The 16,174-nt window shown below is 32.6% G+C and overlaps 1 protein-coding gene and 1 long non-coding RNA gene across 2 annotated transcripts; one reads left to right on the top strand and one right to left on the bottom strand.

Annotated features, from left to right (window-relative positions):
- The first annotated feature begins 2,560 nt into the window (after positions 1–2,560).
- On the top strand, positions 2,561–4,835 carry LOC106297667. Its single transcript, XR_001261444.1, has 3 exons — positions 2,561–2,638; positions 4,303–4,420; positions 4,592–4,835. It is a non-coding gene; the product is annotated as an uncharacterized LOC106297667 (long non-coding RNA).
- Positions 4,836–13,227: 8,392 nt separating this feature from the next.
- LOC106332781 (glutathione S-transferase T3-like) lies at positions 13,228–13,879 on the bottom strand. Its single transcript, XM_013771279.1, has 3 exons — positions 13,855–13,879; positions 13,580–13,802; positions 13,228–13,504 (listed from the first exon to the last, which is right to left on the bottom strand). The coding sequence occupies exons 1-3, from the start codon at positions 13,877–13,879 to the stop codon at positions 13,228–13,230; spliced, it is 525 nt and encodes a 174-aa protein (XP_013626733.1).
- Between the last annotated feature and the right edge of the window lie 2,295 nt (positions 13,880–16,174).

Below are 16,174 nucleotides of genomic sequence, written 5' to 3'. Positions count from 1 at the left end.
AACTTTGAGAGAGAAAAGTGTGAACTCTAGAGTCAGTTTGGGTGAGCGGTTTCAGTTCGAATTTGGATCGGGTATTTCGAGTTTTTAGGTATTTCAGTTAAGGATCTAGAATCCATTCGGTATTTTTACATATCAGATCGGGTTCGAATATTTTTAGTTCGGGTTCAGATATTTCGAATATATTGAAATAACCGAAATACTTAACAAAATTTAAAAAAATATTCTATGATTCATCTTCATCGTTTTCTGTAATTCCACGGAACAGTGAATCCACAAGTGTGAATGTCTAATCCCATGAAGCACAAACTCAAAGTTTATTAATGCCTTAGGCTTAACAAAGATGGTGTTAAGTAGCATGCACCTAAATATCTTGATTGTTTTGAAAATCCAGTTGTGGAGCAAAAAGCATAAATCATGGGATTCCTTTTTGTAATCAGCCATAAATATGAGTTTTTGTATGTATTGAACATATAAAAAAGATGAAAAAACGAGAATTCAACTATGTACAATTTTTTTTCAATGTCGCAGAAAAAGAAAACGGAGAGAAGAACGGAGAATGGGAGATGTAGGTTTAGGTTTACCTATATATATGTTGGAGTATTTTGGGTTCGAATATAGAATATAACCGATCAATTTTGGATATCCAAACTTTTCTAACTCAATATTCATTCAGATATTTTTTATTTTGATTTGGTTTCGGTTGAAATTTTTTTGGTCAGGTTCGGTTCAGATATCAGGTACAAGTAAAATGCCCAGACGTACTCTAGAGCTTGAAATGCACACGCGCTCGTAAATTTACATATATGTTATAATTTATAAACACCTGCTAATTTGTTAGATAACCAAATGTTTAGCAAAAATTTGCAACAAAAAATGTGCCAAAACCATTTTGACCAAAAAAAATGTGCCAAAACCATAGATAAGTTTTGTTCTTTTAACAGAAAACATGATATTGTGTAGAACATGTTTTTTTGTCAAAGTTTTATAATTATAAGTTTGCATGTACTGCTAGACTATTATTTTTAGAATATCATAGTTTTGGACCTGAATCCGTAATTTTCTAGGTAACCCATATTTTATGGTATTATTTTATCTCAAATGTCACATGTTCATGTCAAAACACATGCCATTGGATAACATACATGCAGTGCCGTCAAATAGCATGTATTAGTGGAGCGGTCGAACAAATCCCGAATCTAAAAATAAAAAAAATAAAAAAGTTTCTAAATAAAATACATAACTTTGGTTTAAAACTTATAAAAATGTATTATTAATTTTATAGTTTATAATTCGAGGAGAAACCTCAAAGTTTCTAAAATAAAATACATAACTTTGATAAAAAATAAAAAGCTATTAAATTTTTAAAACTATGTCATTACATTGTTAAATACTCCCTCCGTTCCAAAAAGATCCATATTTAAAAAAAAATTCAAAAAGATACATATTTTACATTTTCAATGCATAAAATAATTGTAAATTGTAAACTTCGAAAAAGATAATTGTGTTTACTAAAATTTTATTGGTTAAAAGTTGTGGGGAATAGTTGATAACATAAAATAATGTATTAGTAACTAAAATCTGATATTTTTTTTAATAAGTGTGAAAAATTTAAAATATACATTTTTCTGAAACGGATGGAATATACAGTTAATATTGTTTTGAAATGATCTTGATATAATTTGAGACCGTCCTGCATACATGAAATCTAAGTTTTTATGGTTGTGAACACATACCATAAATTAAATCAGCATAAACTCCTAAGCAGCAAAAAGAAAATTTTAAGTATCGGGCAAAAAATAATAATTGTAAGCAAAATATTTGCCTTATTTTTGAACAAACAAAATATGTATCTATAATAGTGAAGATGAGTTATGCGAAGAGAAACGACAGCTACGACAATTAGACAGCAAAATGAGCTGACATATAAAAACGTTGTAGTTTTTTTTTTCGTTATTTACTCTCTTTTTAGGGTTAATTTGCAAAGTGACAATATTGGAAAAAATATTAGTTTTGTAGTAAGAGGATAGAGAGAGGTAAGAAAAAAGAAAGAGAAAAAAGATACTAATATGGTTAGTCGGTGAAATATAGATATTTTTTTTGTTATATGCTCAAAGTTCCCCTCTTTTTATTTCTCTGTCGTCGTTATTTACTTATCAATGGAGTTCAAATAATTGGGGGAGGAGTGATGATGATTAGAGAATGAAGAAACCCAAACTGGAAGTCAAATCGGACAAAAGTACTGATGGGGCCAACGCCATAACTGAGAGACACTACGTTGATTCGTTGAAGGATAAACTTGTCAATTACATCTACTTTCCTAAGCCTGAATTAATGGTCCCACGTGGGGTCTAGTTCACGTGAACTTCACATGCCTTTCATGCCTCTTTGGTCATTCTATGGATCCCACTTTTACTCTCTTGTTGTTTTCCTTTAATTGACAAGCTTCGTGGAAAATGTTTTTTGATTGTTTCGTACCGTTCTATCCTTCTTTGAGCATGCGCAGTGGTCTGTATATAAGAGAGTTTCTAAACAAAAATAATAAGAAAAAGAAAAGTATGGGAGAGGGAGTAGAAACAGAGAGAAACGTCTTTTCTTGAAGAAACGTCTTTTCTTGAAGAAACGTTCACCGAACTTTGAGGTACTATAAAGACAACTGTCATTGTTTCATTAGTTTAATTTTATTTTTAACATTAAAATTAAATCAAATAATAAAATTATTTTGAAATATTAATATAGTAGTGGGAAGGTACCCTTCACGACGTACTCTTCACTAATAATGTCCTTAGCTTCCGAATGGTAATTGAGGATTGAACGGTACGGGACAAGCGGTTCAACTGCGGTGCGATTCTAACAGTTATATAGTACTGTTAACTGCGGTGCGAGACGGAAATGTTCGTAACATTCGAATTCTTAAAATTAAAACCTACCTATTTGTTACGGCGATTGTAAATAAATAATACTTCTACTAAATTTGATTCCATTAAGTGGATAGACACAATTTATTAAACCTAGAATATGTATAACAAGTTTTTAAGTTATAATATTATAAATAAATTCATTTGTAACTAATATTCACTAACCACCTATTATAATTTTATATTTATAAAAGGTTTAAGCTAAATTTTCAAATATTTTTCTCCAATATCACACATATAAATAAATAAAATATAGAAAATAGCTATTGTTTATAGTTTCTGATTCTATATTTTCTTTATGAATAAGAGCGAAACCAAGGCACTGAATATGATAGCACATGCCTCCCTAATATTATTAATATTAACAATTTTGCATGTAAAATTTCATATAAATCAGCTAGAAGAAGTGGTTTAATGTTGTTGTGCACCCCCTTGTTAATTATTAATTTTTTGCACCCAATAGAAAATCATTATAGATTCTCCCCTGATCCTATTTACCTAATGACTCTATATAATTGAATTCACTAAATTCTCAAAAAAGTAATAATAATTAAGTTCACTTTCGTGGGACCGCGATCCGTTGTCCCATAGCAAAGATGAATTGAATACCCCTATTCAATATCTGCACAAATATAATTTAGTATTCTACATGAACAAAAATATATATAGGTTAAACTGATATTTATGTTACTTACATATACAACAACATCTGTACATTTGGATTTTCTTTTTTATATATTACAGTATTTGGACATGCATGTGGTTTTAGGTTAGAAATCCCAAGACAGCAATCCGGGACAACAAACTCGCACGTATTTAAAAAATATTATAGTGAAATATATAAAATATGAGGAATTCTAACTTTACTTCAAATTTGATATTACTTTTCAAATTTAATTTTAAAATGATATATCATTTCTATAAATACCTAATCTTTTTATATAAAAAATTAACCTTTATAAATCATTTATAAATTTAAAAAAAAATATTTATAGAAGTTTAGAAACCCAACTTCACCCTTAAATACTAAATCCTAAATAATAATCATTAAATCCTAGACTCAAATATTAAAGTATTTTTTTATCAAGTATATTTTTGTAAAAATGTTGTAATGTTGTCTAACTTAATGAACTTTTAACTATTTTCTTTATTTTTTAATAATTATAATTATTTAATCAATAATTTTTGAGATAAATAAAATTATTTATGAAATTAATATAATTTAGATTTTTTATTGAAATTTATATATATATATATATATTAACTTTATTAAAAAAATAAGTAACATTTTTTATTAACAAAAATGTTTAAATAACACAATTTTTTAACACAAATTTTTTTTTAACGCTGTATAATTATGCTATTACAACTATGAGAAATATTACAGACGACTACAGCCGACAATTCTACCTGCCGTATGAGGATTCACGCCTGACTGCATCATCTGAGCCGCCCTATAGGATCCATGCTTGACGGTACTCTTTGCGCCATGCTGCAGATCTCTTGTAAGTCTTTTCTTCTTTAATTCGTATAACTCCACATTCTCTGAAAATTGAAACCCAGACCCCTTGGTGTATAATCATTAATGAACCCTTAGTCAAACTACTGGAACAAGGTGGCTTCACGTTTTTAACACATTATGATAGAGAAACAAATATAACATCAAAAAAAAACAGGAGGGGTAGAGTTCACGTGCTTGTCACGCGGGATATAGTTGTGGACACACGAGCCTCGTACGGTGTAAAGATGGAGAGTAGCAAGGGCCGCACGATTCGCACGTGGGATGTTGACTTGTCAATTAGTTGAAGGATCATGTACATAATTAATGATTAAATACTTGCCATTGATAATATGCCACGTTGTATATTGACAATGGGACCACCTATATCCAAATAACATGATTAATACAGAGCCCTTAATACTATTGGCTTCTCATCCCCATTTATGTTCCCAAGTATTTAAATCTCGGAAATTTATGCCCCAAAGTTTAGTTTTCAATACTTGGTTGCAACTCGATCATTTATTTTTTGAATGAAAAACTCATTCTATTAATTTCAAAAAAAAATTGAATGAAAAGCTCATTTTTTGAATGAAAAGCTCATTCTCGGAAATTCCACTAATCTTTTAAAACATTATACTACCATTTAACGTGAATGAAAAGCTCATTCTATTAATTCCAAAAACATTGAAGCAAAATACAAATCAAAACATTACATAACAATTTTGTTAAAGAACAAATAGAATGAATCTATTTTATTTTTCTACAAGACTCCATTCATCTTATTTCATTCTTCTCTATTTCATTTATTCCTTTTTTGATTTACCACTTACAACCTTTATTTATTTTGAAATGCAATCAAATGTATATTTACAAGAATAAAATTATAAAATATGAGTATTCATAGGTCTTCAAATATTTCTACTAGTTACAACAAAAATATATCAATTAAGAATATTTAAACCATGATATTTTATTAATTTATAGAATTATTAATTTACAATTATTTTTCAGATTTATATACTGTGAAGTATGTTTTATGTATATTAAGAGAAGAACTGATTTTTAAATTATAATTCTTGATTAAGTTTTACAAAAAAAAATTCATGTTGTATTATTCGATTATTGGTGTATATATATATATATATATATATATATATATATTAAAATTTATATGTATTTTAGGTATGAAATGACAAAACAACATCAAATTTTTTTGAAGTGTTTAGAAAGATTAAGCTAAATTTCACTGTGAATAACAATATTTTATTTTTATACATATAAAATGTATATACATTTTTATGTATTGGGATTTGGGAATATTTATTTGTATAAGATTATTCAAAATTTTATTATCTTAATATCTTTTTGAATAGTGTATTATTTTACATTAGTCCATTTCAGGACTAGAAAATTAATTATTAATTGTGTTTGTTAACTTATAGAGTTTCTATTGTATATTGAATTTACATTAAAAATTTCTACTGATTCCTTTATATAAATAGGAGCTATGCTCATTTTCTTATAAGATTAATCATCTAATATTTCAGATAACAAATGAAACACAATTACTCATCTATTATCTTTATTTCATTGTTTTTTTATCTCACTTGTGTTAATTCTATCAAGTTTTTGCATGTTTACAGTTTCTACTTTTTATTTGTTTTATGTTTTGTTTCGTTTTATATTAAGAATGGAAGTATCTCATTTCAGAAATAATGGAAGTATCTCTTCTCCCATAAAATTTCAATCAATTTTATCAAATCTTTTGTATTCATTTCCATGTTTTTATTGAACAACCAGATACACACACATATATATTAAACTTTAATATATATATTTGTGCAATACAATACTAGAAACATACTCTCTTTTAGTTTCATAGAAAGTTGTTTTCATTTTATTTCAGCAATTACTAGCTTTCACATCTACAGTTTAAAAAAAATACTAGTATATGTTTATTTAAGGGAGAATCTGTAGGATGACAAATATTAAGAAAAATATTTCTTAAAAAAAACTATGCTACCAAATAAAACAGAGGGAGGGAGGGAGGGAAAGAGAGGGAGGGAGGGAGAGATAGAGAGAGAGAATTATACTATTGCGATAAATAGAATAGTATACTATAGGTATTAACAAAACATTGTTTTGAATATACGTTAAATCAGATGTACTATTATATTTTAATATGATTCAGATATAGTATAGTACAATCTTTTGTCCGACAGTTTTTTGAAAATCTGTTTTAAAAAAAAATTAAGTTATAACATGTATAGAAAAATCTATATGTTTTCAGAAACATAAGGAGAGGGAGAAGAAGAAAAAAATAAAAGAAAGAAAAAAGAAGAAATGAATGTATGATCAAACGGTTGTGACTGAACAAGGATAGATAATGTAATATTATACAAAATACACAGAATACTCTAGTCTATAAATAGTTATGTGTACAAACTTAATTTATGTATTTGTTATGTATATGTGCTCTAATTTCCTTTTATTCAAAGCTAGCTAATTTGGAGTTCATTTATTATAATTTTATGACAAGGTCATTAAACAGGGATGTATTGATTGATATATGCATGATAAATTTTCAATCGGTTTGTAAGATTAACATAGTGACATACTGACATGATAGTGATAAGCGTTTCCCATAGGCCATAACTAAGAGACACTCATATGTTTCATATGTCGTGGTTTTTGTAATATCATACAAGTTTCTTAATTAGGCTTGACAATGATTTAAATCAACATGACACTTGGCAAGCAAAAAAATGTGTCACACAAATATGAAAAATATTGAAGAAATAAAAAATATCGACCGACAACAAGATTGGTCAAGATTAACGCAATAATTGAACCATTAAAGTACAGTGAAATACCAGCAGAAATACCACACCACCTACTCTTTTTTTTTTTGTTACTGTCACACCACCTACTCATAGGTGTAATAATGTAACTTAAAACACTATCGAGAAAAGGGAGGTTACATAAAATTGTGGAGATGATGATCCATAAGTTCACCCTATGATTCCCAGCCGCCTAGCTTTAGAGCCCACGACCATAGCCGACATCTCAAACTCGAACTTCGAGTCACATGTCGTGTTGTGATATAATAAGGACGAGAGTAAATTACGCACTGGACAAAATTTAGCAGGTGGATCCGATTGGCTATAAAATCAATAGAACAAAATAATTACCGGAGTATATACAAAAAATTTACCATATTTTTTTCTGAAAATAATTTTTTTACGAGAAAATATTTGAAGAATAACAAATATCTTTATATGTAAAGTTGGCTTTGCTTCACTTTTAGGCTATCCACGTACGCGGACACGTCACTAATTCAAGTCTTGAGAAACCGACACGTGTCCACGTCCAAAACGCGGCGTTTCATTAACTCGGAGTTGGAGATCGTGTGGGCTTTTGGTGTAACTCATAAATATTGTTGTGTGGGCTTTAAGATCAAATTAAAAATAATATTTTTAACAGTATACTTTTTTATTTTTAGTAAACAAATAATATTGTGTTCTTCGTCTTATGAATACGTCATAAAAATAATTTTTATGATATTGTTGATATTCAATCCAATCATACCGGTATGACAAATTAATGTAAATTAACAGAACCAAGTACAATAATTTTAATTAGATTTACTTGTGTCAAAATACAATAAATTTTTTTTATTTATTTTAATGTGTAAAATAGCCCGTAAAAACCAAAAAACTAGATGAACCAATAGGTTTATACTAGTATATTAGTGAACATCCATATAAAATGTATAATATTACGTAGAGAATGCAAAATTGAATTTACTAAATTAGTATATGTATACTGAGCATTTAACATATGAATAATGTTATAGAAAAAAAGCATAGGAATAATTATTTGCTTTACCCATTTACATCAATTTATTTCACGATAAATAGTGCTCCTATAATTATTTGTTTTACCTATTTACATCAATTTATTTTTTAAGGTCCATGATTTCACGATAAATAGTGCTCCTAACTTCTTTTTTTTTTCATACAATAGCACAAACATATTATTATATATTACTCCTACTTAGCTATTTGAATAAACGAACATTCTGATATTTGAAAATTTTGAACGATTCCGTTTGTACGGTAAACAATTTTATTTCAAAGTAATAATACACCAATGCAAAAATAAATTTTGCAAGATAATTACACGCATCTGCAGCATAAGCTCTTTATTACATACGAGCATAGATTCTATAAAAACGTTCATGCAATATTATCATTTAATTTAAATATATTGTTAATTCAGAACGCAAGTTTCTACAGTATTAATAACTTCTAAATAATTAATAGTAAAACCTATCTAATAAATTCTAAACTTTTTTAATAACGATAGATTGTATTCAATTTAAAAAGTGACAGGGAAGTTGAAGTATGACTTTCATTAGAAGAAAACTATAACATTTTAATTAAAACATACATAGTCCAAGCTACTCACACTAACAAAAGGCTGTTTTGCCTTAGATAATATACGTTTTTCCTTAACATATTTCTCTGGCATGATCATTGCATAATTATATGCAGACATCATTAATCATATTATATTAGATTGTTTTTACTGTCATTTTAATTCAGTCCAAAAATATTTATTAAAAATAACAACATGATCTCTAAATTTTAATTATTTATTTTTGTTTATAATATCGTTTTCAATCTACAATTTTTTTAAAAATGCTTCATAAAATTAATGTAAATTTATATAAAATAGTTTTTTTTCTAACTTCCGGGCCGACCCTAGTACATCTATAAAACTGAGTTCTCGAAACATATAGCTACCATTTTGTCAGCAGAATTTATATTCCAATTTTTACCAAAGTTATTTGTTAGTGAATTACAAATGAAATTTGTTTTAAAATATATTTAAAAGATAAAGATAAAACAAGGTTTTATTTCGAAAATTCTTGTTTATAACAGTCAAAGTATAGAATTTGAGATTTTATACAAAAACATTTATTTGTTAAGTAGTGATGTTTTAACTTACAAATGGTAGTAGATTATTTACACTCGAGTAAACATAACTGAAACTGTTTTTCAACAATGTGCACTTTGGTGTTTTGGATCTGTCTGTGTGACGTACGATGGTTTGTGGTGGTGCAACGGTTTTGAATTTTCCTTTGGAATATGTGGGGCATATTTGAACCGGAACCCCCTAAGTCTTCTTCGATTTTTTTATAAATATTCAGTGCGGTGTTGGGTTTCCAGTCTAACGGCATGGCAACGAAGGTCTATCGGTGAAGAGGAGCGACATATGTGTGGGGTTTATCTTTAGAACGGAACCATTGGGCTCTCTTCTCAAGTTTGCGGTTCGTTTTGAGAACAATGGCAGAAATATGGTTAGGGATCTCGGTGGCTATGGAGACGAGTCAGTAAATGGGTGTGATTTCGTCCCATCCAATCATGGGCTCCAACCAGCGATACTGATCTTATTTGCTTTTCGCTCCTCCTTCCCTTAAGCTTCTCCTTTTTCTTCTTGAATTTTTGGATTCAATGGTTTTCTCGTCTCCGTTTGTAGCAATGGCTGACCTACTAATAAATGAGGGGTGCCAAGTGACACCCTATAAATGTCACATAGTATTTATATGTATACAGTACTAGAGCCTTAGAGCAACATTATTAGGTAGTCCCAACATTGGTCTTTAGTGTTTTTGGTGCGGAGCCCACCACTTTTTTACTATAAACTTTGTTCAAATGTCCCTAATTAAGTAACGTCCCAAGGGTTGTTCCTAACTGTTTGCATGCCCTACTGACACGTGGCGGCCCGTAATTGGTTCATATTTAATTTTTTTTTCTTTTTTTTTAATCAGAAAAAAAAAAATTTTAAATGTCCCAGCCGATAATCATGCTCTTAGGGCATGATTATCGCTGATAGCGTTTCTTAGGAAATTTTTATTTTTATTTTTATTTTTTCGTCTGAAAAAAAAAAAAAATTTAAGCAAACCAATCGCGGGCCGCCACCCGTCGGTGGGGCCCGCGAACAGTGCAAAGATCCAACGTAAATCGGTCCTTGTTTTGTGGTTTTTGTTACCGGTTATTTAGTTTTTGTTGGGACCCCATAATTTTAAATAATTTTTTTGCTAAAGACCCCTTTTAAGGATCTAGGGATGTTGATGATCTTAGAGCATGTTTATTGCAGGTCTCTTAGGTTGAGGCTCTTAGGCCATGATTACCGGGGATTGTTAATGGGGTTTCTTTACCAAAATAAGTGTGTGGACCCCACCAAAATTATAAAACTGGTGACAAAAGGCGTGAGATAAGGATCAATTGTAGTGGGTTTTTGCACTGTTCTCGGGCCCCACCAACATGTGGCGGCCCGCGATTGGTGTGCTCTTAATTTTTTAATTTTTTTATAATCAGACAGAAAAAAATTTTAAGAAACCCATAAGGGTTATAGGGTTAATGATGCTCTTAGAGAACGTTCAACCATAGAACCCCCAATGGGTTCTTAATTCATTTTAAAATAATAGATTTAGCTTAAGAATTTTTGCTAAGAACCTCTTTGTTTTAACTGCTCCAATGGTAGGTTTTTAATTTGAGGTTCTTAAGAAAAAAATAATATCAAAGATAAATTTTATCAAAGATAAAAATTTATTTATTAAATAAAGTATATTACAAGAAAACATTTTAAACATAGATTTAAAAAAAAACATTAAAACAAAAATTAGTAAAATATACGAGAATAATTTGAAAGAAGCATCCGAGATCAATTGATGTCCTCATCACGTCCGAATTTACGCCATATATGTTCAACCAAATCAGCTTTCAGTTGTTGATGCATCTATCTATCACGAATTCTAGTTCGAACACCCATCATATTGGCGATATTTGTAGGGGTATCTGTAGAATACGTGAGATCAACATGTGAACTCCCGTTGTGTTCTTGTTGGAACTCTGAAACATCATATTGAGTGTATCCATCTCGTTCGTCTTCTACTATCATATTATGGAGTATGATACATGCTCTCATAATCTTTCCAATTTTGACTTTATCCCAAAAAAGTGATGGATTCTTAACAATGGCAGGGCGAGCTTGCAAGACTCCAAATGCACGCTCGACATCTTTTCGGACAGCTTCTTGATGCTGAGCAAATAAAACTGCTTTCGGTCCTTGTGGTATTGGAATAGATTGGATAAAAGTTGTCTATTTTGGATAAATACCATCGGTGAGATAGTAAGCCAAATGATACTCTCTTCCATTGACAGAGTAAGTGACTTGCGGAGCATGACCTTTTATTATGTCATCGAAAATAGGTAAGCGATCAAGAACATTGATATCATTTAAGGTACCTGGAGGTCCGAAAAATGCATGTCATATCCATAGATCATACGAAGCAACCGCCTCTAAAACGATCGTGGGTTTTCCCGAACCACGTGAATATTAACATTTCCAAAAGGTAGGACAATTATTCCACTCCTAATGCATACAGTCGATGCTTCCTATCATTCCGGGAAATTCACGATGCTCTCCAATATCAAGTAGGCGTTGAAGATCAGCCGGTGTTGGTCTTCTTAGGTACTCATCGCCTAAAAAAATTATTATTCCTTCGACAAAATTTTCCAAACATGACCGAGTAGTAGTTGAACCGAGCCGGAGGTATTCGTCAACCGCATCAGCCGCATAACCATACGCCAAGACACAAATAGCTGCTGTACATTTTTGAAGTGTAGAGAGACCAAGCCTTCCGATACCATCTTGTTTTTGTTGAAAGAATTTAATTTCATTGGAGAGTCGATCAACAATTTTCATGAACAATGGCTTGTTCATTGTAAATCGTCGGCGGAATAGATTATCAGGATATGTTGGTGTTTGACTGAAATAATCATTCCACAGACGGAGATTGCCTGCGTCACGGTTTCTTTCGATATATGCTTGTTTTTTTCTTCTTCTTCTTCTTCTTCTTTCTTCTTGTTGATCACCGTAATTATTGACAACATTTTCGAAGTAAAGATCAAAATATTGATCAAACTGTTGATCAAATGTTTCATCTTCTAATTCCTCAAAATGATTATGGGAAGAAGATGCCATAACTTACGTAAAATTGTTTGAGAAGATTGAGAGGTGAGAACAAAAGAAACAAGAGGAGATAAGAAACGAGATGGTGGAGAATGAGAAGTTTGTTTATGAAAGAAGTATGAGAAGTTTGTGAAAATGAGAAGTCTGAGCAGTTTGTTTATATAATACATACAACTTGTTTGAACACACTACACACTACTTGACACAACACTACAATTTGACAAAGACTCGTGAACACATACTTATGAGACAAGACTCGTGAACACATACATAAAGCTTGTCCGTGACTTACAACTTGACTCAATACATGAGACAAGACTCGTGAACACATACACATGAGACAAGACAAATTAACACATACACATGAGAGAATACATGAGACAAGACTCGTGAACACATACACAAACCTTGTCCGTGATTCTTCCACTGCTCTCACATGACACACTGTCTTCCAACACAGTGTCTTCCAACTCACATGACCTGAAAATATTGTCACAATAAGACAAAAACATTAATCCAAGAACATGTCAACAAGACTAGAAAAAGAACATAACAGAAAGACTCGTACACACATACACAAAGCTTTTTAAAAAATATATATCAAGTTGAGAAACAGAACATAAGCATTTATATTATTCATGCCGAGATACAGAAACTTGCAAAACAAGAAACGACACTTAAAGACCAACAAACAAGTAACAAGAACAACTGCAGAAGCACATGACTAGACCAGACCTTAAACAACACAAACTTAAGCTTATACTAGAACTAATTTGACAGAAGCTCATCAATGAGCTTCTTCTTGAAAGCTACTTTATACTCGGCTAGATATTCTTTGCCGATTAATGAGTCAAGTAGCCTCATCTTTGTCAGCCTCTCTTTGGCAGCCAAATCCTCCTTCCTGATCCTCCACATACTCTCAAACTCATTCAGCGCCTTACCATCTGCCATCGTCTTCTTACCATGGCGTTTTGATGCCTTATCACCCGCGGGACGAATGGTTGCTTGCTCCTCTTCACCAGTGGTGGTTTCAAACGCGTAAGAGCTTGATGATTATGCACTCTCATCACACTTCCTCTTTTTACCGCTTGTTGTGGTTTTAGGACTAGACAATTCACACCATTTCTGGTCATTCCTCAACTCCTTCCATGCGTGCTCAAGAGTCAACTTCTTTTTGTGGTTGTTGTAGAAGATCTCATGCGCATGTTTGAGAACATCGTTCTCATTATGGCCGCTACTTTTCTCTCTAGTTGCTGCTTCATACGCCCCACAAAATTTGCTTACTTGGTCATTTATCTTCTGCCACCTTTGCTTACAATGAGATGACTCTCTCATTTCAGAACCTGCAACATTGGGACTTGCTGCAAAGTGCAACAATCATTTTCCAGAACGCACCAGCTCTTTGCTCGTTAGCTACCATCGGGTCTTTGCTAGTGTTTAACTAAGCGCTAATGAGGGTAACATCATCAATTGGCGTCCAGGCCCTCCTTTCTTTAAGCTCTGCAGGAGTCTCTTCGTCGGTTGGTTGACTGCTAAAGAGAGGGAGTTGGGAGGAAGAAACTTCGACGCTATCTTGGACATAACCAAAGACAGTGTCTTGCTGACTATTCAGAAGGTCAACAAAGTTTCCTAACGGTGTATATGAATTGGAATCCATATCCGAAAGGTTCAAGAGAGAAAGAAAAGAGAGAAAGAAAAGAGAGAACGAAAAGAGAGAAAGATTTGATAGATGGAAGAGAAGAATGATATTTTTTTATAGAAGAGAAGAAGGAAACAAGCATTGATCACCATTGATCAACACCCAACCATTTCGAGAAGACAATTTTCTAACACATTAATCACACATCAACTTTGATTTCTATCTAACCTCTTACATCTCTTTATTACTGAAAACAATGTTAAATCTATCTCTAACCACAACATTAATTACCAACGGTTCAACTGAAACCAAAATCACAATCAATTCAGGTCAGACAGATAAACCAAAAGCACATAATAGACACTATTCAATTCGAACACAAACCACAATCAATTCAGTTCAGACACACATACCAAAAGCACCATCAATTCGGTTCAATTCAAACCAAAACGATAATCAATCCAGTTCAGACACACAAACCAAAAGCACAATCCATTCCGTTCAAGTCAAAGCAAAAGCACAACCATTCCAATTCAGATCAGACACACAAACGAAATCAATTTAGTTCAGCGACAAAGATATGCGTGTTACCTTTATTGCCATTGTAGTCGAACGTTGATGTCTCTTCATCCGAACCATCTAGATCTGAACCATCTTAGACGAACCTTCATGTGTCTTGATCCGTTGGACGAACATTGATATCCTCTTGATCCGAACCATCTCAACAGACACAACAAAAAACCAAATAAAAAACAAATCATAAGAAGAGACACCAAAAGCTAGATCATATAAAGCAAACACATCAAAATAACAGAGAAAGACCAAAATCTAAGACATGCATCAGTTGAAAGATTAAGACATAAAAAGAAAAATACTCTGCTTTACCTTTCGCTTCGTCGAGTTCAGCCGTGGAGAGAGAGATGGAGGTTTTCCACCGTCGAGGAGCGCCGTCGAGCCACCGAAAGAGACGCCGTGATTCTTCCCCGAGGAGAGATGACGAAAGAGAGGCGGAGTGGTGGAGGAGAGCTTGAGAGACGCGTCGTCTTCGATCAAATAGGACACAATCGACGACTCCACCGCCAGATACGAGGTTTCCACCGACACAGACACCGATGGCTTCATCCGGTCGGTGAGAAATCGATAAACACCGGCGGATTCGACGAGGAGAGGTGAAGAGACGCTGTTTCGTCTACGCGAAGGAGAGAGAGACGCCGAGTGCTTTTATCGAGTGAGAGGGAGAGAGGTGTACCCAACAGCGAACACGTGTCCACAAGACCCGGTTCTTTTACCCCCTCTTTAAACACCGTTTCTTCACACTAATTCCATTTTTCTTTTTTCTTAAATCCAAAATTAAACTAAGCACCTTCTTAGGCATCCGCGTTGAACGTGCTCTTAGAAATATGTAAGTAGTTTAGAATGTAATTTCAACCTATTGAACCATATTTACTCCGTGTTCGCTCCCTTCTTAATCCTTTTTCATATTTATTTTTCCTTAAATAATATATTGAGCTCTCTTAAAATCTGCGTTGGATCTGCCATTAGTGTATGGTAGTGGTGGTTTCTCACCTTTCCTCTTTTTCTTTGGTTTTCGTCTGGGAGAGACGAAAGCAACTCCTCCGTTTCGGCTTGGCTTTTGGAAGTGGCGGTTTAGCCAATATAGCATCTCTTCAGTTTGTGTGACACCCCGACCCAACATAGCTGAAATGGTCGGCGATATCATGACACTTGTCTCCAGCCACAAGGCCGAAACAATGTGTCTTTAGGATCCCAGGACGTCTTTGACAAAAACCCACCAATATGAGCCGAACCTGAAATGAAAAGGGAAGAAGGAGGGGTGAGCATTTCGACAAAAGCTCAGTGAGGGAAGCTCTTGGAGCCCCGAAATCAATCACCAATAATCATCACACAACATAGCATAAGTATCTAACTTAAACATCCAGTAAGGCAAAAGCAATCAACAAGAAACGAGGATAAACCCCGGCAGTGCCAACAATGAGACCACGCCACCAAAATCGGTACCCGCGTTCCTCATGTTGTCGCGCGAAAACTTTCATGTTGCGTTGTCTCCACGACACC

This window comes from Brassica oleracea, chromosome C1 (genome assembly GCF_000695525.1).
Source record: "Brassica oleracea var. oleracea cultivar TO1000 chromosome C1, BOL, whole genome shotgun sequence".
NCBI lineage: Eukaryota > Viridiplantae > Streptophyta > Magnoliopsida > Brassicales > Brassicaceae > Brassica > Brassica oleracea.
Note: the sequence above shows the minus strand (reverse complement) of the source record. Positions and strands in the feature narration are given on the sequence as shown.